Here is a 27557-nt window from a genome sequence, read left to right on the forward strand (position 1 = left end):
TCCCATAATCAGTTCCCAGTTCCACATGTCCAAAAGGAGTAGGAAGAAGCAAAGCTTATTAAATCCTACCCCTTCATCTGGTACTTTTACAATTAGTAAAAGTTCACTTTTACTGAGCTTTCTTAATTTAATTTAATTTAATTTAATTTAATTTAATTTAATTTAATTTAATTTAATTTAATTTAATTTAATTTAATTTAATTTAATTTAATTTAATTTAATTTAATTTAATTTAATTTAATTTAATTTAATTTAATTTAATTTAATTTAATTTTCATTCATTTTCTACCACTTATCCTCACGAGGGTCGAGGGGGGTGCTGGAGCCTATCCCAGCTGTCTTCAGGCGAGAGGCGGGGTACACCCTGGACTGGTGGCCAGCCAATCACAGGGCACATATAGACAAACAACCATTCACACTCACATTCATACCTATGGACAATTTGGAGTCGCTAATTAACCTAGCATGTTTTTGGAATAAAACCTGTTTATGACCGACCGAAACAGGTTTGGAGCCCTGTAGACATGAAATAACAACCCTATAGTACACATCATGTGACAATAACACACAATAACTCACATTATGCACGACTGCTGGCTTTGTTTACATCTCTATACATGCAGGATCTCCACAGGGACATAAGAGACGGCTACCGCGCTAACAAGTTAGCCTCGAATTTAATTATTCTAAACTTAAAAAAAGGGTTTGAAACTGAGCGAGGAAAGAAGGACAAAGTGAGAAGCCAAAAATGCACCACTTCCACACTGAATGGGAGGATAAGTTTTTTCAGTACAGTATGTGGCTGACTCCATGTTAAGGTAATGTAATGTAAGATAATATTTGCTTAATAATAGACCATAATCCACCACAAAACAGCAATCATTTTTGAAAAACAAACATGAAATTCTCGACCTTAGCTCGCAGTGTACTTGCCTTACATTCACCCCTCTATTGAGTGTGGGGAAAAAAGCCAAAGAAAAAGCAAAGGACTACCGATGACAGCTCTCACGCGGTACGCTCATGACGTCGTCCATCTTTTTAAAAGTGTTGCAAACGTGAAAAAGAACAGGCAAATCCCAGGGGATGTCAGGCATGATGGAGGTGGATCTCCAAAGGCTTCCGAGGAATATTTCCACCTGAAACCGCGCTCAAATTCCCAATTGTACGACTTCAGCTTTTCCACTGTGATGGTGTTATTTTGCTCTTGGGCTCCGGGGAAATCAGCTTTAATTAATTTTCGGTGGTAAATGTATGAAACTAAGTCTGACGTGTCCCCCCCCCCTCCCCCACCCCTCTAGCCCCTGTTTCCCAAGAAGCATTACGAGTGTCTCACCAGCTGCGAGTTTCTCAAGTCCATCGAGGGCGTCAAGCAGGGCGACTGTCCCGCCCCGGAGAAGGCCAGTGGCTTTGCGGCGGCCTGCGTGGAGAGCTGCGAGGAGGACGGAGAATGTTCGGCCGTCAAAAAGTGCTGCTCCAACGGGTGTGGCCACACCTGCCAGCTCCCCAAGAACCTCTACAAAGGTGACTGTGCTCGCTAATAATAATCATTCATTCATTCTTTTTCTTTGCATCACAAGGGTCGCTGGAGCCTATCCCAGCGGGGTACACCCTGGAATGGTGGCCAGCCAATCCCAGGGCACATATAGACAAACAACCATTCACACTCACATTCATACCTATGGACAATTTGGAGTGGCTAATTAACCTAGCATGTTTTTGGAATGTGGGAGGAAACCGGAGTCAAACCCACGCTTTTGAGATATTTTTTTTCGATATTTCCTAGCAAATACAATTTCAAGAATTTTTTTTTACTTTAACACTACATCAAGGGTGTCCAAAGTGTGGCCTGGGGGCCATTTGTGGTCCACAGCTAGGTATTTTTGGCCTGTACAGTACATTCATTCATTCATTCATTCATTCATTTTCTACCACTTATCCTAACAAGGGTCGTAGGGGTGCTGGAGCCTATCCCAGCTGTCTTCGGGCGAGAGAGGCGGGGTACACCCTGGACTGGTGGCCAGCCAATCACAGGGCACATATAGACAAACAACCATTCACACTCACATTCATACCTATGGACAATTTGGAGTGGCTAATTAACCTAGCATGTTTTTGGAATGTGGGAGGAAACCGGAGTACCCGGAGAAAACCCACGCATGCACGGGGAGAGCATGCAAACTCCACACAGAGATGCCCCGAGGGTGGAATTGAACCCTGGTCTCCTAGCTGTGAGGTCAGAAAAGTCTGTTTGAACACATCTTCTCTCCAAAAAACAGTTGTTGTTTCTATTATCTTTCAGCGAATAAATTAATAAATTGAATATTTTAGTAATTACAGCATTGAAAACATGTTTATGACTTTCTAAATAAGTTTTTTCACCATTATTAGAGTCCTGTATACATGAAATAACAGCCCTACAACATACCTATTAGGTATGTTTACACCACATTGCTTGTGCGCAGACTATGGGCTCATTGCAGGGACACAAGCCATTGCTTGTTCACAAATAAACTAATTAGCCCTCATTTATTTATTTTAAACTAAAGAAAGGGTTTCAAACAGTGTGCGGAGAAAAGACTAAATAGGAAGACAAAAACTTAACCACTTCCACATGGTTGTCCTCATGTTTGGACCATCAGTGGTAATCTAATGTAGTCTCATGGCTTATCGTTCGATATTATTTGACTAATAATAAACGCTCTAGTAAACCACAAAACGGCGATCATTTATTTATTTTTTTTGTTTTGTTTTTAAAACCACAATACAATGAGCAAGCGATGGTGCAACTGCAAAGTGGAAGGGATTAAACTTCGAGTATCTCATTGCCCGGCTGAGTGTCCTGGTTTTTGGTAACCAAAACATGGTCACGCCACCCATAGCAGGCGCCACAAATGTCCAATTTCTATTCACACGACTTTAAGACTCCAGTAAAACAATTTAGTAGTTCTTAAGTCGCCCGCTGTGAGGGCGTTGAGTCGTTAAGTGAGCTCGGCGAGATGGTAACTGGAACGCCGTCGCGTCCGCCGTCAGCACGTCAGCTCCAGGCCAAAACAGAGAGCGGCGTAGGATGAGAACGGCATCGATCTTTGAACCGCGGCTGCCACGGCCTGCTTTTAATCACGCCGCAGTCACATTGCGCCGCAATCATGTCCTCGCTGCGTTCGGTAATGAGAGGCAAGTGCACGCAATCTGGAACGCGAGCTCGTGGACGCAGATGGCGGAACAATCTCAAGAGAGAGAGAGAGACTCCATGGCAGATGTCAAGATGTCATGCCCCCAAAAGGTGAACAGAATGTTAACGTGGAAAGATGAAAAGAACCCTAACCTTGAAAACTCCAGTGACCCGGTCAATGAAAACCATCCAGTGTTTTTTTTTTGAGACCTTCACAAGCAGCCGACTACTTGATGACTTCAGGGAGCGCGTGACAGCTTGCTGTTGCCGCTACATTTATGCAGAATTACACAAACATTTTGGTGAAGGTTCCAGCCAAATTGCTGCTGCGGTTCTCCTCTGTGTTAAAGGTCTAATTAGTAGCTCATGGTTTAAAGAGTATAATTGTTTCTATGTGTTCACGTAACGTACGCGATGGGTGCAGCCTCCGCCACCATGAGCCATGATGCTGGAAGCCATTAGCAAACACAAGCACAGTGAAATAGAGCATTTCCCCCCAGCGAGATCACTCTCAGATGTCTCTAAATGTGCCTGAACATCTTGGGACCCCCAACGGGGCTCCTGATACCACTGCAATATGCAGCCACTTTCTTCAGGTGGGATTCATTCATTCATTCATTCATTCATTCATTCATTCATTCATTTTCTACCGCTTATCCTCACAAGCGTCGCAGGGGGTGCTGGAGCCTATCCCAGCTGTCTTCAGGCGAGAAGCTGGGTACACCCTGGACCGGTCAATGTGTGGCCAATCATGGGCCACATATAGACAAACAACCATTCACACTCACATTCATACCTATGGACAATTTGGAGTGGCTAATTAACCTAGCATGTTTTTGGAATGTGGGAGGAAACCGGAGTACCCGGAGAAAACCCACGCATGCACGGGGAAAACATGCAAACTGCAAACAGGGTGGGATTGAACTTGGGTCTCCTAGCTGTGAGGTCTGCACGCTAACCACTAGACCGCCGTGCAGCCGAGAACCTGTTAATGACCTTCTAAATACAGTTTTTAACATTATTAGAGCCCTCTAGACCTTAAATAACACCCCTACAGTCACCTTTACACTCATTCATTCATTAATTTTCTACCTGGAGCCTATCCCAGCTGTCTTTGGACGAGAGGCGGGGTACACCCTGGACTGGTGGCCAGCCAATCACAGGGCACATATAGACAAACAACCATTCACACTCACATTCATACCTATGGACAATTTGGAGTGGCTAATTAACCTAGCATGTTTTTGGAATGTGGGAGGAAACCGGAGTACCCGGAGAAAACCCACGCATGCACGGGGAGAACATGCAAACTCCACACAGGGTGGGATTGAACTCGGGTCTCCTAGCTGTGAGGTCTGCGCGCTAACCACTAGACCGCCGTGCAGCCGAGATGGACAATTTGGAGTGGCCAATTAACCGAGCATGTTTTTGGAATAAAACCTGCTTATGACCTACCGAAACAGGTTTGGAGCCCTGTAGACATGAAATAACAACCCTATAGTACACATCATGTGACAATAACACACATTAACCTAGCATGTTTTTTGGAATGTGGGAGGAAACCGGAGTACCCGGAGAAAACCCACACATGCACGGCGGGAACATGCAAACTCCACACAGAGATGCCCGAAGGTGGAATTGAACCCTGGTCTCCTAGCTGCGAAGCCTGCACGCTAACCACTTTTCACCGTGCAGCCCGAGTGTTTTCATAAAAAATGTAACATTATCAAAACGGCACTTTCTGTGATAGAAATGCAAATGTCTTGGAGTATCATAAGCTTGAAAACGGAGCACAATGATTACGTTTAATTAGCCTTCCTTGGCCGATGGTAACGCTTTACCGCCACTCGCGTGATTAGCGCACTTCTAACGACAGCGTGCAAGTTAGCGGTGAGAAATGATATTCCTGGTTTCTAATTGCTGGCAGGATGAAGACATGAATGGACGCTTTCCTGTGGACGCTGCTCCGACAGCGGGCGGTTACGTCACGTTGCCTGGAGCGCGCATGTCGGCCATTTAAAAAAATGAACGCTGTGTGATTCTTGGAACGGGCCCGACTCCAAAGTTATCTTTGGAAGCTGCAAAAGTGAAAGAAAAGTGCATTTGATACCCTCCCACATGTTGCAGGAAGGAGAGAGGCAGCGAGCAGATGTGCGTTGGTGCGCCGGTGCGCCGGTGCGCCGGTGCGCTGGTGCGTATGTGCAAGCGCGGTTTGTGTGTCTGCACCAGGACTTGGGTGACTTTGTGGGAAGATGAGCTAAGACGCAGGGAAAGGAGGAATGCTGTGGTTACTTTGGCGCACATTGCGGCGCAGGAAATGTGACACGTCGCACGCACACAAACACACACAGTGACCGCGCCACAAGAGTTGTGAAACCGCAGTGCAACGACCCCCAGCTGTACGCATGTAGAACGTTGTTATCGGACGCACGTAACAAAAGTCTTTCTTCATCGTCCAGTGTTCATTCGATGGCTTTTATGAGGAGTTATAATTCGATAAAGCGCTCCGAGTCTTCATCATGTTGCTCACCAACTAGCCTTGCGGTAGCCTGGAGCGTTCCTCGGACAGCAGAGGTCCAACAGAACCTCCTAAAGTGCTTGACAGCTTATTGACGGAATACTCCCATTCCCGTCTCATTATCAACGAAGCCAACGCTCCCATCTTCCGATCCTGCAGACTCCTGCACTTCATAACATGGCGTTTATTGAGCGAGTGGCTTTGCAGGCTGAATGTAAATTGCGGTGATGCGCGTCAACCTCCAACGCCATGTCGCGATGTGTCACAGTGGAGAGAAGAGGCTGTTGACCCAGTGAGCTCACGTCTCGTTCTGCATTTGTTCTTAAGTGTGGTTTTTTTTTTGCGCAAAATGAATAAAACGCCGCATTAACTTCCAAACCGCTGTGCTCTTCCTCTGCGCCGCGCCGTTAGGAGTCCCCCTGAAGCCCAGGAAAGAGCTGGTGTTTGCCGAGCTGCCCTCGGGTCACTTGGAGATCCGCTGGTCCTCCAAGTTCAACATATCCGTGGAGCCTGTCCTCTACGTGGTGCAGCGCCGCTGGAACTTTGGCATCCATCCCAGCGAGGATGACGCGACGGAGTGGATGACCATCGCACAGGTAGGAACGTGACACATGAAAAATACGACGGGGCTTTGCTAGTATGCTAGTAGTACATCACAACAACAGATCTTGTACATGTCCTTATGCGTATGCTTGAATTCATTCATTCATTCATTTTCTACTGCGGGATTGCTGGAGCCTATCCCAGCTGTCTTCGGGCGAGAGGCGGTGGCCAGCCAATCCCAGGACACATATAGACAAACAACCATTCACACTCACATTCATACCTATGGACAATTTGGAGTGGCTAATTAACCTAGCATGTTTTTGGAATGTGGGAGGAAACCGGAGTACCCGGAGAAAACCCACGAGGGTGGAATTGAACCCTGGTCTCCTAGCTCTGTGCGCTAACCACTCGACCACCGCGTCGCTATGCTTGAATTGTATCTTCAAAATGGATGTGCAATCGTCCACTCGCCACTTTGGGGTTCAAATTTCACAGTTTCACATTACCGTGGCTTTTTAAAATAAATTAATCAATTACCGCTGTTTCGTGGTTAACTGTGGCCTGGTATTTAAAAAAAGGCATATTTAATCCAAAAGTATCCAATATGTCTTATTAATTTCTTAAATATGTGTATTATTTTGATAATAAGAGTGTAAAGTGGTCTAGAGTGGTCTAATAATGTGAACCATATTCAGAAGGTTGTAACTATGAAACCATTATATTTATAAAGAAGGAAACCAATTAACCGTGATAAATGGGAGGTTACTGTACTTTTAAAAATGTGACTTTTATTTTATTGAGATATAGAATCTCTTTTTTTGAAAAGGGACCTGGCCATTGTGTGTTATTAACTCATTTGCTCACAAAAGACATTTTTGTACGTTTTTTTCAGCCTGATGACAAAGACATACTTATCCGTCTTTTGTTAGAAGGAGGCAAACCGAGGTGATGACGCAACTACACGATAGAAGAGATCATGTTTGGTGCGGTTTTAAAAAACACAATGTCGATCCTGGAAACCGTCAAAACATGTAAATTAACGTAAACAACAACTTTTTCGTTGTCTGCGGATAAGGAAAATGCTGGAAAAGCATGAATCCTACATCCTTTTCTGACTTGTTTTGTAGTGTGGAATATTAAAAAAGATAATACATAGCATAATATAGCGAAGTTCGAGGTGCCCAATGAAGCGTTTAAACCAGACATTACTCACCACCGACAGGGGTTGGCTCTTTTCTGTTTGAGCTAATGATTTTTCGGCGTTTTCGTGCGTGATGCTGCTTCATATGCACGACGGGGTTCATCGTATTAAACTTCCCCACATGTGTACCGCTGCGGGAAACTTGTGCATGACAAGTTTTGCACTCATCTGAGACGTCGTTTTACCGCCACACAGCTGTTATCACTGACCTATGCTAGTCGCTACTTTGCTAGCATGTCAGCAAACACTTGCTGTGATCATGTTGGGTTTTGTACGGAATCCACTGCTTGTTTTGGAGCACCAATATCGGAGATTGGAGATGCAGGACCAAGTTTTTTTTTTGCCCAATATTAATACTGGATTGACACTTTTTTATTGGCATAATAACCAGGTAGGGCTGCACGGCGGTCGAGTGGTTAGCGCGCAGACCTCACAGCTAGGAGACCAGGGTTCAATTCAACCCTGTTGAGTTTGCATGTTCTCCCCGTGCATGCGTGAGTTTTCTCCGGCTAGGTTAATTAGCCACTCCAAATTGTCCATAGGTATGAATGTGAGTGTGAATGGTTGTTTGTCTATATGTGCCCTGTGATTGTCTGGCCACCAGTCCAAGGTGTACCCCGCCTCTTGCCCAAAAGACAGCTGTGATAGGCTCCAGCACCCCCGCCACCCTCGTGAGGATAAGCGGTAGAAAATGAATGAATGAATGAACATTATTAGAGACCTCTCGACATGAAATAACACCCCTATAGTCACTTTTACACACATTTATAGTAAACATAACAGAAAATAATACATATAAGGCATAAACAATTAAGACATAAATAATATTTACATTTTTTGGAATGTTTATGTTCGGTTCCTCCCACATTCCAAAAACATGCTAGGTTAATTAGCGACTCCAAATTGTCCATAGGTATGAATGTGAGTGTGAATGGTTGTTTGTCTATATGTGCCCTGTGATTGGCTGTCCAAAGACAGCTGGGATAGGCTCCAGCAACCCCCCGCGACCCTCGTGAGAAAATAAGCAGGTACGACAAGGCACTATTTTTAGTTGCTGGCTAACAGGTGTTGAAATGTGCCGAGTCAATGTGACACTTTTTTGTGTGTCGGGTTTAAACGCTTCATTGGCTACCTCGAACTTCGCTATATTATGCTATATATTATCTTTTCTAATATTCCACACTACAAAACAAGTCAGAAAAGTATGTAGGATTCCTGCTTTTCCAGCATTTTCCTTATCCACAGATAACGAAAAAGTTGTGCCCAGAGTCTCCTCTTGAATAAAACGAATGATGAATTTTATGTCTTGAAGAAAGTCTTAGCCGTTCATACCTATTTTGTAAGTAAGTCAATTCCATCTAGCGCGTAGCGTAGCATGCCACATGTTGCAGCTGTGAAAGTGCTACCTTGCGCTGAAAGACGGTTCAACGCCGTTGCTCATTCCTCAAAGTCACGGCGTCTTTTTCAAGTTTTTTTTTTTTGTGTGAAGAGAAACACGGGATGACTGATGTGGCAGCAAACTCAAACAGGGCCCTGACCCAGCGTGAACCCTGACCCCCGCGGTTTGCTCTCTCCCCATCTGTCCCTCAGACTGCCGAGGAGCGCGTCCAACTGGCCGACATCAGAGCCAGCAGATGGTACCAGTTCAGAGTGGCGGCGGTCAACGTGCACGGGACCCGCGGCTTCACTGCGCCCAGCAAACACTTCCGCTCCGCTAGAGGTGTGTATGTCCTTATACGTGTGTGTGTGTGTGTGTGTGTGTGTGGCCTTACAGACTAGAGTGTCAGTTCCTGTTTGACACCCGCTGACCTCCATTTGTTGTGCTTAAGACCCCCGGAGCAGGTGGAGCTTTTGGGGAGAGTTGATTTACCTTCTCCTGCAAACATCCACTCTTTGGTGCACTTTGTTTGCAACACCACTTTTAACTCCTTGTTGCCGTTTCTGAAACCCCTCAATGCACCGTTTAGTTTGGAATGCTGACATTTGATTGACACTGTCGGAGAGGTATTCATATTAAGATTTGACTGTAATTTTTCTGTATAAAATATCTTTTCAGGAATGGATTATTCGTATTGACATTATTTTGTCGAGCCAAAATTGCCTTGGTGCCACTGCACTTGAATTGCAGCGACATCATGAGGTTGCCTACAGCCGCAACTGTTAATTTTTTTTGGAACTGGCGCGAATTAGACTCTCTGACAGTTATTTGGATTTGTAAACCGACGGCCACATACTGAAAAATGAAAAAGCCGAGTGGTCGCTAACCACTCGTCCACTGAGTGGGAACGCGAAATGTGGTTGTACAATTTATAACGTAAGCTTCCAAAACCAAGTTCAAACACTCATGAAGTGATGTTAAATATTCCTTTCAACAATAAACATCAAGATAAAGGGCTCGCTAACAAATGTACACCAATTTAGTCTTTACCTTGCTAGCTTGAATGGTTTCCCAACAAGGTAAACAAAGAATAACATTCGTAGCCTAGCGAACTTGAATAGGAGCAATTTGTGTTTCGTTTCTGTGTAACCAAATATTCAATTATGTCTTCACAGGAAGGGGTCCCCCCCCCCTCCCACTTCTTTTTACGGTCAAACCTAAATGTAATATGTCTTCAATTAGTCAGGATATTACAGCTTCCAAATGAATGCAAGTGTTGTCCTTGCCTGCAGAGACGATGACGTCAACCCTTTTGGTTGTGTAGATCTTTGCTACAGATTGTATAGCTCCCTTGTTGAATGACACGAAATAAATGTGTTTGACATGTTGGCAGGGGTCTGCGCTACACCATTTTAGATAGAGATATTTTGTGTAGATTACTGTCTGCACTTTGTGGCCCCGCTACGTGCTAAGGGTGAATGACTATTCCTTTACGTAACCTGTTGCAAAGATTTGCTGGACCGCTGGGCCCCGACGCTGTTTCCTTCCACGCAGAGCTGCAAAAAAAACAAAACAAAATGTCACGATTCAGCCTACGATGCAAGCGCTTGCTTGTTATTAGGGACAAAACTGTTTAGTTGCACTATTTTTAAGCATTTCGTGTATTAATTCAGCCGTTGGCTGAGTCTAAACTTTTGGACTTTTAGCTTGATGTCTAACTTCAAGTGCAACACCGTTTCACATCGTTACGCTTGACTTCGGGGTAACTGTACGTCATTTTTGCAACATTTCGCAAGAAAACACAAGAAAAATACAGGTGGTAATATTATGTCAGACAAAATGAAGTTGTAATTTTTGGAAAAAATTCTTGAAAAAAGAAAGTCAGACATCTGCAAATATTATTCCAGAAGAAAGTTGAAACACCTGAGGACAAAAAACTGTAAAAATGGGGAAAAAAGAGCAAAGACCGACGTTCATACGAATGTGCTTTTTCACAAGCTGAAATGCGTTTAGTATATGTACAATAGTACATGTAATATATATATGTACTGTATTTTCTGGACTATAAGTCGCACCGGAGTATAAGTCGCATAAGGCCAAAAATGCATAATTAGGTAGAAAAAAAACATACATAAGTCGCACTTTTTGCGGGTAATTTATTTTCCAAACTACTTGACCAAAACAGACATTACGTCCTCTTGGAAGACAAGTTCTAACATTAATAAAAGAACAGGCTGAATAGGTGTAAGATATGCTAACACAATGCTTATTCAGCTACGCTAATAATAAACATAAACAGAAAAGGTGTCCATTTTTTTTTAATTGATAATTCGCTCTGGAGTATAAGTCGCAGGAACAGCCAACCTATGAAAAAAAGTGCGACTTATAGTCCGGAAAATACAGTATATATATATATATATCAATATATGTATTTTGCTGGAAAAAGTTTGGACACCCCTAGTTAGACGCTATAAGAGTAACTATTAATTTACTACTGTGCACTATTGATCCAGTTTCTAGTTTGTTGAGCTTAATCCAAACAGTACTCCACTGTGGAATAATATCTCAATACTACCCGGACATGGACACAGGAGTTCAGAACATTCATTTACATATACGTTATTGCACCTACATCCACTCCTTCCACAGATTGTTCATTTAAAACCTGTTCCACAGACAAAAAGCGATGTGTGTCGTCCGCGTGGGAGCGTGCCGCCCCGCATTGTCAATCCTTCATCGTACATTTGCTCCCCAGAGTGTTTCTGGACGGTTGGTCTGACGGAGCGTGGCACCAGGTGGGAAAGTGATCCCCCAATCAGGCCAATCAGTGCCAGAACATTGATAGATTGATGGGGGCTGTCATGGATTTGATGAGTTCCGGGACATTCGGTCACAGCGTCGTTATTTACATAGCGTGGCGGTATCATCTGATTGCAATTTTGGCCTTCTACACTGTGTGTTAGGGCAATTTGTAACGAGGGGAAGGCTTATTTGTCTTGCGCCGCCACCGTCAGCTGGTATGCGGAGCCCGTGTGACCGCCCATGTGTGTTTTTGGACGGGGTTAAATATGTTGCAGGTGGGAGAGAATCAGAATCAGGCTTGTGATGTGAATCATTTTCTCATTATCCCTCTGCTCCGATGCCTGGCAAGTGGCCCTGCCTCGTTCTTCCTGGAGAAAGCTGACATCAGAAGCAAACAGCGGCGGCGGCGGCGGCGCGTTTTGTACCAGCTTGTACTTAGCTCGCACATTATTCAGAGCGCTGGAACGCTCGCGCCAAAGCTGAGCCGCGTGCATCTGTTAACCCCTGACACCTTCTTCTGGGTCCTGCTGGAACGCCGTCATAGCTGTGACATGACACCTGTCATAACATCTCACCGTGGCGTGTCAGTGGAGGACTAATTACTTCACATAGTGTCATACCGGTTCCCCTCCTCAGCTGAAGTGCAAACCCTCAAGTGGTGAAAGGCGTTTTGGCCAGAAAGCTACTCCACCTTAAATTCGACTTAGAGGCCCTTCTCGTCTTAAATGTCTGCAGATGTGTGAGATTTGTCACCAGCGACAGCGTTATTCCTTTGTCTTCAGATCCGTCCGCCCCTCCACGCCCCAGCAGTCTGCGTGTCACCAACGTGACGCAAGGAGATGAAGGACTGGTGACAGTTGGTCTCAATTGGACCTTGCCAGAGGAGCCCGACATCCCCATTCATCACTACAAAGTGTTCTGGAGCTGGACCGTACCCACCAAGTCCACGGTTCCGTCCAAGAAGAGAAGGAGAAAGACCACCAAGGGGGTAATGCGCACTGACATTTTCGGTTTCTTTCTCGCTGTCGTTTTCCGCTTTCCGACATCACGGCGTGCAAAGCCGTCAGTCACAAGGAGATTCAAATATTGTTTGTTATTTCACCACATTTAGGAAGACATTCATTGTCATACAAAGATATAATATTGGCTGGTTATTAACTTCAAGTAAGCGTTTATTTATGTCTACTGGCAGCTATCCCTTTTGCTGCTCTGGGAAAAAAAAACATTATTGGTGTCAGTTCCTGCTTCTGTGATCACATGTCATAATTACGTTCATGCTAACAAGAGTACAAATGATAAACACTTATTATTATTTTATGATGCTTTGATTGGCATGTGCAGTGTTTTCATAGTGGTAGTTCATGGATACGGCAAAGGAGGAGTAGCCGCACGGTCATCTTCACTGATTAACTCAAAGTTTAGTTGGAGATCATTTTAGGGTCGATGCCAGCAGTCTAGTCCAATGTGTGACACAGGGAACACTCCACTAACACTCCGATATACGGGGCATTCCCGACGCTCTGAAAAGCGCCCTTTCGGGAGTTTTCTGCTCAGCCCGAACCATTTACTTATGCTAGGAATTATAGTGCTGGAGTCTATCCCAGATGTCATCACGCGAGAGGCGGGGTACACCCTGGACTGGTGGCCAGCCAATCACAGGGCACATATAGACAAACAACCATTCACACTCACATTCATACCTATGGACAATTTGGAGTGGCTAATTAACCTAGCATGTTTTTGGAATGTGGGAGGAAACCGGAGTACCCGGAGAAAACCCACGCATGCACAGGGAGAACATGCAAGAGATGGCCGAGGGTGGGATTGAACTCGGGTCTCCTAGCTGTGAGGTCTGCGCGCTAACCACACGACCGCCATGCAGCCTTGCTAGGAATTAATAGAAAAAAAACCCAATTATGTTAGCTTAGCGGGTCTGAAAAACATCCGTCCATCAAGCTGGGGCCTATCCCAGCTGACTTTGGGCAAGAGGTGGAGTACACTGGTTGCCAGCCAATCACAGGGCACATATAGACAAACAACCATTCACACTCACATTCATACCTATGGACAATTTGGAGTGGCTAATTAACCTAGCATGTTTTTGGAATGTGGGAGGAAACCGGAGTACCCGGAGAACATGCAAACTCCACACAGAGATGGCCGAGGGTGGAATTGAACTTGGGTCTCCTAGCTGTGAGATCTGCATGCTAACCACTCGACCACCGTGCAGCCTAGCCTTGCTAGGAATTAATAGGGAAAAAATGAATTATGTGAGCTTAGCGGGTCTAAAAACACCCGTCCATCAAGGTGGGTGAAAACCTTTTTACTTTTTCTTCTCGTTTTCGTCCTATAAAAGAAAAAATGTCTCCCAAATGAAAGACATCCTCTTTTCATGCTACAGTACATTTTCTCCAATTTTGAGGAGCACCACTGTGGAGGTTTTCCTGCAGTTCAGCAAAGCCTAACCTATCATAATTTACATTGTTTATGAAATGGGTCCTGAGACCAGTAAATGAGAACTATAAATCCGCTGTATTACTTATTTTCTCAGACATCACCAAAGCCTGCAAAATGCAGTGCGGAGAACTGTACACCATCTTTGCCTGTAGCTACCAATCGGACTGTCACCGACCCATTAACGAGCGAAATACATGCACGACATTGACTGCACATGAATATGACTATAAAGTCTTATAAATTCACTACAACGTAGCGAGTCCTTGTCCGTGTCATAAATCTATCAGTATATAAGTGCAGAGTTGCATACCTGAGGTTCTCTATCTGTGAAAAATCATTCAATCATTAGGGACGCTAGCAAAAAAAGGACTACTTGTCTAGACAGGGCGCACACACCTGCGGAGAGTCTTCTCCTGAATTAGCTTTTTGAAATGAAGAGCAGATGTGGCACAGGGAGCAGAGACACCAGACACCATATTGACACATGTACTACTGCTTTCCACTTTGGCACCTTGGGGCTTTTCAAAGCACCCTGCTGGCCGAAGAATGTCAAAACACGCACAGTCAATAACAAGAGCTCATCAAGGACTCACGCTGTTGATGGAATGCAAGGAGTCCAACTCGGGAAGGGGATGAAGCCCTGGGAGGCTGTGACAACACGGCTCCCTTGCTTCAAACCCTGACGGCTATCTTCTCGCCACGGTACCTTCCTCAGCTCCACATGTGTTCTTCATAAGCAGGGCTTTCCCGCAGGCTTTGCTCGGCAGAGGCTAAGCTCGGTGCTGCGATGGCGACAAGCATTTTGTGAGAAGGCGCTTCGGTGACAGCTTGCAAATGCCAACCTCTGAGATGTTTCTGTTGCTGCAGGCTCAGACATGGGTGGAGCTGGAGGCCCTGCAAGCAAACGTCAGCTACACAGTGGAGCTCCAGGCTGTGACGTACTGGGGACAGGTGCGACTGAAGAGTTCCAAGGCCTTGCTGCAGTTCAGCACCTCCCAGAATTCCGAATCAGGTAAACACGACTAAGTTGGATCATATTTACGCATTCCTTCAGCTGCCATTGTATGCCTCTCCGGGCAAGTCACGTTTGTTTGTGTCCAGAAAAGTGGATCAACAATTTGACTTATTAGCCACGTTTACATGAGGAGTTTTTCTCTTTCCGGACGGAATCTTTCCGAATGACCTTTCCGAAAGCAATGGTATCCATGGAAAGGAATATTCCAATCTCGTGTCTACATGCGGCGCTATAATCAACCAGAATAGTCAATGGGGCATGCCCAGTAAAACGTAAACACCAACATCACGTGATACCGACTTCCTGGAGTTTTTCTTCCACTTGTTGGAATAACTCCGTATTGCCAGTTTTTCCTTCGTCCAGTCTTGGAATTTAGTTTGAATCAAAAACAAACTTTCCTTAGCAGTCCAGTGCCGATTGCTGGCCTCCATTTTTAAAAGTGAAGAACGTCTGGAGCTGCGTGTTACGTCATATCTCAGCATTGGCTGAAAGAACGCACCCGGGAACAGGAAAAGATAAAGTTCAATCTTGCTAATATTTGATAATGAAGCTGGGCACATGTTTTATATAGATATGTATTTTCTTTTGGAATAAAAGTGGACTTGTGAATGGCGTATAGAAGGGTTTAGATTCTGTTCCACAGATGGCGCTAATGCACACCAAAGCTGCTTGCCAACCGCCAATAAACAACAGAAGAAGAAGAAGAACGCAGTCTGACAACTTTCCGTTTGAGCGGGTACAAGATACCTCAATCGGATTGGGGAGAGGAATATTCCACCCCTGGGAATCCCATTATATATTCATTGGGATTGGCACTTTTCTTTGGAATGAGGTGTATACAAAGGTTACATTCTTTCCGTTTGAGCAAATAACCCCAATGGAATTGGAATATTTGGGTCCATGTATATGTAGTTATTGTCATGCTTACATAAGAAATGTCTACAAAGATCAATGCTTTGGACCAAAGTATCACAGAGATCATCACTGATCCTTCCACAGTGATTGGCATATTTGCCATCAAACGATTACATGAAGAGTGACTAAAAAACCCATCCGGGGACGGTTCGGTCAGACTTCCAAGCACAGAATTGGGCAAGTGGAAGAATACATGCAGACAGATACAGTAATCCCTCGTTTATTGCAGTCATTTGGTTCAAGACTCGACTGTGATAAGTGAATTTCCCAAGTAGGATTCCTTATTTATTATTGAGTCCGGGTGCCAGGCATGCCCATTCAGTGGAGGACCCAGAACAGACGTAAGGTTCATGTCTCACAGCAATGCCCTATCCGTGGAACTGGATGAGGCCGCCCCCGTAACCTGAACCCGGCTAAGCGGAAGAAAATGGACGGATTTACTTTTAAACCACAATTGTAAACACAGACCCACAGTCTTAAAATGTGGCCAGAAACTTAAGAAGCCATGTAATGTAACATGACTTGAAATGCTATAATACGCAATAAGCTTAGTAACTGAAGCTCTGTGTGATAGCCGAGCAATTCCAAAGGTAGCTATTAGACAAATGCTGTTTGTTTGCATTCTGTAAGCACTAAATGTACTGTAATATTACCATTAGTAGTCCGCCTTCTGCACAGACTAAGCCTCAGTGCTAGGAGCGTATACATTTGAAGCATAGAAGTCTATGCCTCTAACCTTGGCGCTGTTGGTACCCATCCAGCTCCGGCACATTCATGCATAAAGAACATGTTGTAGCTGCTGGGAGATTTTACAAGGAAACTCTTGTCTTTGTGTTGCCGTGCCGCTGCCATGACACAGTCAGTGTTGTGTTTAAGCTGCACAAGGAAACATTTCACATTTCTCATTTCTCCTTCCTAGTAAAATCGGCACACAAGTCAAAGAAGGAGGAGATACCCCCCTCTGGACCGACCTTGGTCAAGGCTAAGCGACCTTCCGGCCCTCTCGAGGTGGGCACACCGTTCTACCTGGATGGCCAGCTCCAAGTTCGTGTTTACTGGAAGAACCGTGGAGGTACAATCCAATCTGTCTTGATTGATATCTTTAATAAACTCCCATTAGCACCCCGGCCAGGCCATGAATGACGAATGCCATCATAATGTGTTATGCTTGGCTCTCACCGCCCAAACAATAGAAGAATCTTTCATAAGTCTGTTACCTGATTGTGAAAGCGGTCTAAATAAATCAATGTGTCTTTGTGTGGGTAATGTGAGCGGCGGGGAAATTGCCGTAAAACCCACACTTGAGCTGGCAGAGCACAGCCACTGTTTAGTAAAGAACAATAAACACTCGGAGCGGGAGCTGCGCAAAGGGATTTATTGACAGCTGCCTTTAATAGATCCTCGCTTCGGCGGCGAAGCGGTTGATGCTGATGTCACACACAGCAGGAAGGGATGCACAAGGGGGTTAAAGCATTTACTGTATCGGAATGCCTGTCCCGGTGGTGTCCATTCCGCAGCATATTCCCCCAAGTTAATACCTTAGTGGAAATATGGAAGCCTTGAAAGCAACGCTCTCAGGGTAACCTGTCAAGTTCCATTGGCTGGTCTATGTTCTGTTACTAATATATGTCAGGGGCCAAGCCAAACTCTACATCCCCGAGTCAAGAATGCAAAGCCTGGCTTGAGGGGAAGGCCTGGTGAGACACCAACTGCTGAATCAGAGAGCGAGGCGAGGAGATGGAATCGGCCCAAAAGCTGTTCGCAGGGTTGGCTTGGACTCAGCATGCTGAGTGATGCTAACTGCGATCAATCATGGCCGGGGAATCACTGCCTTGGAGAACATTGTAAATCCTCTTCCAGGCTCCGTCTGCAGTGTACAGTACGCGGCGTTGCCATTCATTAGGCTTGAGGGATGACCCGGTCTCTGGGACGGGGTACAAGCCTGGTGCTACTACTGTAAACGCAACGACGGTCCTGGCAGTCGGGAGTCAGACGACATCTGGTTTGTGTGACCGGGAAAATGCAGGGACAGGTTAACTGGACCGTGATTAAACCCTCATTCGTTGTGATCCAAAGCAGCTCGGGCCTCTGGGTTGTCTCCAGAACACTTAAGCTAACTCCACTGTACGCTTGGTCAGACAATATATCGCTGTCTGCAACACACAGACAAAAAGCCAGTTGGACGGCGTCGACAGCGACAGTTCCGGCGTTCAATTCCACTCAACATCCAGCAAACACTGCTGCTGTTCTCTACCTGATTTGCATGTCCCGTTTCTTGTTATACACGCCGCCACCTCTCTCCGCCAGACACCGGCTAAGCATATCTTGTTTATTTTTCTCTCTCCTACTTCCTGGTAGCCTGTAATTCCTCTCTTCTGCTTCCAAAGAGCTCAGGGGCTACAAGTGCCAGCGCTGCGTCTAAGCCTTCAAAGGGCCCCTTTTATCTCCCTGCCGCAACCCCGGCCCCCGCTGGAAGGCGAACGAAGCATTGCTCAATTATTAATCGGACAAGTTTTTGCACACGTTCAAGAGACACAGTTGAATGAATAATGGATTTGGTAACATTAGAGGAGGGCCGCGCTGATGATGAGCTCATGAGAGGCAAGAGTGCGTTTAGGAGCGCTAATGTGTCCCATTATGGCCATTCCGGCTGCACTGAGGAGCCTCACGCTCTGATTTTTTCAGCCTTTTCGGGGTCCAAACTGACATTCAGTTGACTTGATAGAAAACAGCTGCAACGCCATCGTCCGTGCCGGACTGTGCATCTGTCCACTATTTACTGTCTGTTAGCTCTGCTTTAATTCCCTACCAAGTCCCCGGGGAAATATCTGGAAAGATTTTTAGCCGCTAAACGCTTCGCTCTGTTCACTAGCTGCTAAATGTGTGTGTGTGTGTGTGTGTGTGTGTGTGTGTTGGTGCCAAATGGGCAGCGTAAAGTGGGCTTTTAGAGATTCTACCGAGAATGCAGCTGCAAAGAAAACAGAAGTGTGAACCAGAACAGCCTGACAGCTAAAAACAAAACAAAACAGTAGATTCTCTGTAATTCTCTGTAGATCCATCAAACAAACTGTCAACAATTAATTATCTGGGAGCAACTTTCAAAGTCTCTTTTCAGAGTTTAAAAAAAGTTGCGAGGGAGCGAAATGGAAGCTATCTTGTCATTTGATCATTTCAGGCTGCCTCATGAAATATCATGTATACTGCCAGACTAGGATTAGGAGTAATGGGAGTTACTACTGCATTACATGCCGATTCAGAGGGGGCGGAAGTGTTGCTTAATTCTGACTTTTGCATCCAATTGTATCCATATTGTTAGTGACTCATCTCTTAAGCATTGTTTTCTAAAGTACAAGTGGTGAAAATAACTTTTTCCCACAGTTTTTCCGGTCTGCTGTACAAAAACAGGAATGTTACAAAGAAGCAATAAAATGCTTGCCAGATTTAACCCAAAAACTGCAAAACCCCCGACAATATGTTCTTTAACATGTATCTGTACGCTTGCATCTACGTCATGTTGCAGAGCCTGGCGTGAACCGTTACCACGTGCAATGGATGCCCGAGTACTGCAACCACAACGAGACACGAGGACCGGAGAAATCCTCGACGCAGGTTAGTGCCCGGCATCCGTGGAGCCTCATCAGCAGTTCTGTGCTATGCAAAGCACGTGCCTCCTCTTTTGTTTGACGCCTAGCGAGGAACGCAACTCCGCTCGGTGAACCCAATGCCCAGTTGCACTCGGCAAATGGCTTGCTTTTGTTTGCGAGTGTTCTGATTCAGTCTTGCGGTCAGGCCATTGGGGTGATGGCCAATAAAAGGCATTTACTAAAGCAAATTTTCCCAGAATGGGTGGCTGGTCGTTCTGTGCCAGAATGCTGCGCTTCCACACCAGGCTTCTCCTTTAGGGAGCGTCTGGGGAGGCGGTGGGGTGCTGCTTGGGCTCAGGCTGATACAGGATGGCAGAGCCCTGGCCAATAAACACATTCTTTTGGGAGCCCGAGTGCGGTTGCTAGGAAATATACATCCAGTTTATGTAGATGGCCGGGAAGGATTCCAGGCTTGTGCTTTCATGTGAGCGCAGCGCCTCATTCACTTTTAATCAAAGCCGCTTGGTATCAGAGAGAACGTACATGCCGGCTCTCAAGGGAGTGCCCATTAATGTAGAAACTCACATCCACATGCCGAGCAAAATTTCCTCAAAAAAGCGATAAGAGACTCATTTTATTTCTGCAAATGTTGCAAGTTTGAGGATGTAATTTGAGTCCCAAATTATGGGTGCACTTTGCATCACGCATCTGGTCCACGGTCTTTCTCTTCGACACCGGACCAAAGGATGTCCGGTTGTGATCCCGAGTATTAAAAAAATCAGCAAGAATTTCAATAAAAATGGAGACAATGGCAGCAACAAAATCTTATTATCTTCTTATTCTTCTTAATTTATTTGAGACATGCATACTATGTTACATCAATGTATCTCACATATACACTTACAATACAATACACTTACAATATCTATTTATATACTTACATATATACACACACACACACATATACACACACATACATACATCCCTGAGCGGGCCTACATTTGGATGGATTTATTACGTCTCTGACAAAAGTCCCAAGTAAATTTGCAAGCAATGGTTAGTTTTGGTTTCAATTTCAGACATCTGCTTATGTCGACATCAGTCAGCCAGTCGGAGGGGTGTTCAACGATATCATGAAATCACACCACAGTTTGTTTTAAAACGAACCTGTCAAGCGTGAACACACCCTGAAAAAAGCACTTTTAATTTGGCGTGGTTCCGTTAACACATTCGGTCATGAAATCATCCCAGCGACCGGAACAATAGCTGCTTCACCGAGTGGTTATTCAGCGAGCTTCTCCGATGTGAGCCGTGATCACGAGAGGCCTGAGCGAGGAATGTGATCCGTTTTGGCGCCGTGCATTTAATTATCTCTGAGGCTCCACGGGATCCGACCCCGGTGTCATGTCAAAGTCATCAGGACTGAATAATGTGTTTCTTGGCTCAGGAGAACTACATCAACCTCCCGGGCCTGTTGTTCTCCTGCAAGTACAAAGTCACGGTTCACATGCTCAAGTCCAAGAGACGCTCCAAGGAGGAGAGCACCACCTTCCTCACCCCGTCCTGCGCTACCATCCGGAGCAAGACTCACAAGCATATCCCCTGCCTCGGGGAGGGAGGCGAGTATTTAGACGTTTGACCCGTGAAGGTCATGTGATTACTGTTGATATAGCAATTAAACACTGCAGCATTTTTAATCAGGGTAATGAAAAAAGTACGTAAACTATCAAAACAATATATCACCATTTTGGGATTCGTGCCACCAAAAAAGCTTCTGATTGGGCCAAGAAATAGTCTGGCACGTAACACCACGCACGACTATGTGTTTGCTGAGCAGATCTCAGCGGAGTGCATACCTCCTGCAAGGCCTGTATACCAAAGCATCTTCTCTAGAGATGGATAATGATTAGTTACCCAAAAGGTTGTCAAATATACGCATGGAAAAGTCACATCCTTAGTGGTTGCATTAGCATTTAAAGTGGGATTCCCACTCGGTGTTTTGTTTTTATAGACAGCACAGTGGGCTGAAATGGTCTCAACCTTACTGAATGCTTGGCAAGAAAGTCAACAAGTATTTTTATGTCTGTCTTCTAACAGCTGCAGGACTTCCCAAAGTTTTGGCAAAGCCCGAAAACCTGACAGCTACGTTTTCCATCAGTGGGGGAAATATCACTGGCAGCTTCCTGTGGCGTGTTTCCCGGGTGGCGCCCCATCAGCGGATTACAGGCTTTCAAGTTACCTGGGCTGAGATCACCACAGAGAGTCGACAGAACAGCCTGCCCAACAGCATCATCTCCCAGTCCCAGATCCTGCCTCCGGTAGGTTTTCAGTCACTCGACTGTTTTGTTGCTGGAGGACGATGCGAGCTTTGGTTACCACGGTAACACTCTCATCCCATTTCACTCATGTCCTCAGTACAGAATATGGTTAGTGGTTTTAATGCGAGTCTTACAACTATGTTCAATGATCAACGATCATTCAAAGAGTGGATTCAATCCTGCAGTCCACGAGGTAACTAAACGAAACTAAACCTTCATCTCTATCGGTTCATTGCTCAGTGTTTTTCTTCTGAGGGTGGTTTTAGGCGAAACACCCTGTGGCCATCTCTGCATGAATCTTCTACGCAGACGGACACCCTGGAAAGCTCTGAGACAGCGTTGTTCTCACATTCGCTATCGTTTCATCTGCCTTTGCGTCTTTTCCCCTTTCATCCTCCGCGAGAGCTCTGTGCTTTTTGACATCATCTGCTCCATCAACAGCACGTTGTGCCTATCTGCGCCTCCCAGCCTCTGGAGCCCGACTATAAATAACGCCACCCACTGCACCCTTTATCAAGCCGGCTGCAGAGACGAGAGCGAGGCAGCCTCGTGAAAGCCATTATTTGTTTTTGTCTGAGTCTTGTGCAAAGATAAGTCCCCTGGTTTACGGCCCCGTTTGAATGGCAAAGTTTCTCCAAAGATTTCATCTGATTGCGTGTCTCTGTTCCCCCTCGGCAGGATCATAATTTGCTGGTCGTGTCCAACCTGCGGCCGTCCACTTACTACAGACTGGAGGTACAAGTAATAACAACTGGAGGGGAAGGTCCCGCAACTGTCAAGACCTTCCAGACTCCCAACATATTACCAGTCAGTCAGCACCGTGAGTATGAAGTCACGTTGGACATTGTTTTCAGGAGTGTCGCTCACGGGTTTTTATCAGGATATTAAACAATTATCCAACAGTGTCAGTCATGATCGCAATCGCAGTCACAAAATAACAAAATGATTCAATCATTAACTGTGTAAGACCTCCTTAAAATTCACTCACAGCTCCCTAAAAACGCTGTAAAAATACCATAAGAACTGGTTCCGCTTCAAACGAGTCAACTTTTTAAAATGACCTCAGCCTGAAATAGACATATCAAATACAGTTGTCCCTCGTTTATCACGGTTAATTGGTTATAGACTTGACCGTGATAAGTAAATGTAATTTTTTTTGGTAGTTTTGTAAACATTATTAGAGCCCTCTTGACATATATAGCACCCACATAGTCACCTTGACATTCCTATTACCCGATATAGTAGTACTTCCCGCAGTGGCTATTGTCTCATCAATGTATTACAATGGTGGCTTTAAATGGCTTTACACTCGTATTACCCGATATAGTAAACATAATACAAGTAAATAAGCCATTTGACACGTTCATGTGCGTCACAGTAAATGTGATCCCTGGCGGACCTTAGTAGAGTGATGTTGGAGTTTCAGCAAAGCATATATTTTTAACTCTTTAAAGTCCAGTATGTTTCCAGAATTCTACAGTTTTTGTTATCGGAATTAAAAAAAAACATTGTTATGATATTTATTATGATGAATCCCTTAGATGTGTCAGTGATCAGCAACTGACTTTATGTTTTTGTAATGTTGACAAAAACTGCAGTTAACAAAAAACTGCAGGGGGGGTACTGTTTCACCCCACTTGTACATGTTTTGGTCACTCTGGTTACCATTACTGATGATTTTTGTCTTTTGTTTTTCTAAGGGCCCAGACTCCGACCGTACCAGTCTCCTCACCAGAAACCATCAGTCGAGAGACACTGAGACGCAATGCGAGGCAAAGTCAGTCCGTCGCTCTTTCCCTCCCACCTGTCAGAGACTATCTGGAAAGAGTGTGGAACCGTGAACTGTCCCAGAACCGACCCCCATTCAATTCCCTCCATGAAATAAAGGTCCTCTCCTTTCAAGAAGGCTTTTCCTCCAGAACCGCTCTGACTCACTCCGTCAGAATTGTGTGTACAGTTGATCTTTTTTGTTGTTTTATTATTTTACCACAAAGTCTACTGTTTTGCATTTGTTAGTGGAAGAAAGACAGTTCCAAAATCTAGCTACATTGTAGGTTGAGATGATCGCAGAGCACAACATGCAACATAAGTCACTGAAAAAAACAGTAAGTATGTAAAAAAAAAAAAAAGAAAAAGAAAAAGGCATTTTCTGAAGAAGGTAAACATGATCTATTTATTTTGACTGATGTCACTGTTGTCTCATAGTATGTTGCATGTAGTACATTTGACAGGTTTGTGCTTCATATTGAGTGCTTGCAATGGTTTTGCATGACGACCATTCTTGGCATGATCAAATAAATTGTCCTATTTTTCTTGATATTTTAGCGATATTCCATTAACAGATTAACAAAGAACTATACTGGGAATACTATGTAATGTTTATTAATGAAATTATCTTTCTTGGCTGTAGAAATGTTTGTGGTGGAACAGTCAGTGAATGTCTATATTTATTTATGTGTGTATTCCGGTTTGATTTGAATGTGTGTGGATGTTGTGTGTGTTTTAGTCTCGCTTTTTGTTTTTGGGGAAGCAACGCAAATCTTGTAAAGACACTTTGTAAAAATGGAATTGTAAATACAGTCTCATGTTACATGTTATTTTTCCATGGTATAAACTGTACAAACTCCGAAGTAATAAAATAATCCTTAATCAGATCATCATTGCTGTTTGTTCAATAGGGAATGAATGAATGAATGAATGTGAGCGGTAAATAAACACACACCTCCTCGCGAGCTGAGCTATTTGGCTGGTGCCCATGCTTATTTTGGCTGACAACTCCCCCCCCCCCGTACGGCCTATTCACAGATGAGTCCGGGAGTTGAAGACATGCGCTCCACAAGTCCAAACAAACAGGTCATCCAACTCGACAACCCGAGTGGTGCAGTTAGCGCCGCAGAGGTCCGACTCCGCCCACCTCCTCTTGACAAAATGCTTCACTTCTCACAACAACACAGAGTTTTAAAAGCAATAAATGCCTCCTACGCTTGCCTTCATGAGCCTGGAGAGTTTCCATTTAATTGGAATTGAGTCTTGGAGCATTAAAACCACGACTTTGACACTGAATGCAGAATGGTTGCTTTTAACAACATATACAATATCAGTCTTACACCTGTGTGGTGTCATGAGCTAACGATGGCAATTAAAGACAGGAAGGGGAGGGTTCAGGGGCTGAATCATAGCGCAGGCTACGGGATCACTCCATAAGAGACGGCTACTGACGTGACTAGTTAGCCTCCAATGCATTTGTTTTAAACTTAAGAAAGTGTTTCAAACAAAGTGGGTAGGAAGGACAAAATAAAAAGCCAAAAACATACCACTTCCACATGGAATTGGAGGAGAACTTGTTTTCATTCAATTTAGTGATCGTGTAAATCCAATTCATTCAGTTAAGTCACCCAAAAATATTCACAAAAAATGTTTTTACTTGTTATATTTCTTGAATTCAGTAGTGTTTCTCACCTAAGTGCTTGCACTTGCAACTCTCTTCGGCCCCATGGCGGATAATTTAGCAGTCACACTCAATAAAAAAAAATGCACAAGTCACGAACACAGCATGCTTTCTTTGGGCACTGGTTTGACTGTATTGTTAAATTGTTCACAAATTCAGTTTTTTGACTTTATGATTGAAAAATGAAGGGAAAAATCTCAAATGAATGTGATAATAATAATAATGAGATAAAAACGGTTACCTGAGCACTGAGATGGGGACGTCTACGAATCCACAGGTTACCCTGGTGGGAAACAATAAAGTGAAAAAGATACTCCATCAGATACATAATACTTCAAGTCTTAATACAGTTATTTCCCACAGTCAATATGACGAATGGGAATATGACTTTACCTATTAGATAAAAGCAGCAAAAAAGACAAGTATGTTGCCCAGACAACCTGGATGGCCGCTTTTCCTCTTTTGCCTGGAGCGCTTGAACACCCATCACAGAAACAATTTGGACTCTTCAGGCCAAAGCACACTTTTCCATTTTGTGTCAGAAGACCTCGGATGAGCTCAGGACTCCAAGACGTTTGTGGATGCTGATGATTTATGGCCTTCGCTCTGGATGGCGGCGTCTTAGCTTACGTTTTTGTCGATACGGGCAACAAACTATTTGAACTGACATCATTTTTCCGAACAGTAATATCCTGAACAGTGCTGCCTGACAGATAGAAGAATATATATTGTTGATTTTCAGCATTTACCTGGGTCTTTTCATTGGTGAAACTCATTTTGATTTTATTAAACACAGAGTCACATAAAAATAACAATAAACACAAAACTACATTAACGTCATAGACAGAACAGATGCTTTCATCTGTCAAAAATGTAACCTTTTAGCTGCAGAATGCTTTTTCTTACCCTGTTGCTACAGTTGTGATTGCTGGTGGATATGCAAGTTGTACATACAATATTGCAGCTATATTCTTGGTGCTGTTAACATGGTACGGTGCTTATTTCATATTGTGCAGTTGCATAGTTGTCACCATGTACATCTGTGTATACTGTACAGAACTGTACTGTGTATTGTACAGTTGTCATTTACATATGCATACTGCATATTATTTATTTTGTAATGCAGTCCCCAATTACATCTGCATATATAGTGTTTTTTTTCTCCTAATGTACTGTATAGTCACCATTCACATCTGCATAAAAGATGTTTATTTTGTATTGTACATCTGCTTAGCATTAACTTTGTTATGTACATACACACTGATGCTAATTTTTCATAGCCCGGTGTTTATATATGCATTGTATTGGTATTCTGGATGTTTATTTTTCTATTTTCTGTTGTATTCTAACAGCACCTTGAAATAAAAACAACACATTAGCCGAAATGCTCTTTAGCCAGAATGCTACGTGCTATCAAACAACATACAGCAAACGGGAGTAAACATTACAAAATAAAAGATAAATAAGAACTCACTGACACTACTGTTTACCACAAGACCAAATACCTCCCCTTTTTTCTGAATAATTTCATTTCACTTAGCTTAGTTGCATATTTAGCAAAACAGCGGTAGAATGAATGCATGTTTTAATTAGCTTCGTGGCTAATGGCCTGTGCAAATAACATATCCAAAGATATCGTCCATACAGATACTTCCTTGCTTGCCTAACTCGAAATCTGATTGGTTAAAAGACCCGCCAGTCATCTGAGTCATCATTAAAACAAAGTCAGTCTGACCTGGCAACACGCTCAAATCTAATTGGTTAAAAGCTTCAACAGAAACAGGAAGTAAGTGAGAGCTACAAATGGGGGAAAATCGGCTTTTGTGAGTATTGTGATCCATTTACTATCTTAGATTCACATTGTACATGTGTCAAGTGAAGAATGAGAGCACGTTTGCCAAACTAAGAATGAGGTTAAACAGTTTGAACATGAAATATACTCAATTGACTGTGTCATGTCCCAACCTTTTGGTAATCAGTGTGTTTATATGACATGTAATGTAATCTTGCTTTCTTTACACAACATTTCTCATCAAGACATGTGTATTTGAGCTCCATGGAGACGTCACTGTGCATCACTTCTCATGAACTAATAATTCAGGAATTGCCTAAAAAGGAACTTTGATGTTTTAATTGGGAATGTTAAAGCACGGTCCGACGAGGCCCAAGTCGCTCTTGCTTTATGTTTATTTTCTGATACTAC

The 27557-nt window shown here is 44.0% G+C and overlaps 1 protein-coding gene across 1 annotated transcript in view; it reads left to right on the plus strand.

Annotated features, from left to right (window-relative positions):
* The window catches only part of anos1 (anosmin 1), a 63949-nt gene extending 39388 nt beyond the window's left edge, over positions 1-24561 (plus strand). Inside the window, exons 4-14 of the mRNA XM_078795191.1 lie at positions 1299-1521; positions 6102-6286; positions 9028-9157; positions 12400-12605; positions 14942-15086; positions 16924-17076; positions 19525-19613; positions 21036-21207; positions 21686-21906; positions 22585-22726; positions 23607-24561. Coding sequence (XP_078651317.1) covers positions 1299-1521; positions 6102-6286; positions 9028-9157; positions 12400-12605; positions 14942-15086; positions 16924-17076; positions 19525-19613; positions 21036-21207; positions 21686-21906; positions 22585-22726; positions 23607-23665 — 1725 coding nt within the window. The 3' untranslated portion in view covers positions 23666-24561. The remainder of the gene's footprint in view (positions 1-1298; positions 1522-6101; positions 6287-9027; positions 9158-12399; positions 12606-14941; positions 15087-16923; positions 17077-19524; positions 19614-21035; positions 21208-21685; positions 21907-22584; positions 22727-23606) is intronic.
* The last annotated feature ends 2996 nt before the right edge of the window (positions 24562-27557 follow it).

The sequence above is a fragment of the Doryrhamphus excisus genome, linkage group LG12 (genome assembly GCF_037039965.1).
Source record: "Doryrhamphus excisus strain RoL-2023G ecotype Guam linkage group LG12, RoL_Dexc_Guam_v1.1, whole genome shotgun sequence".
In the NCBI taxonomy this organism is placed as follows: Eukaryota; Metazoa; Chordata; class Actinopteri; order Syngnathiformes; family Syngnathidae; genus Doryrhamphus; species Doryrhamphus excisus.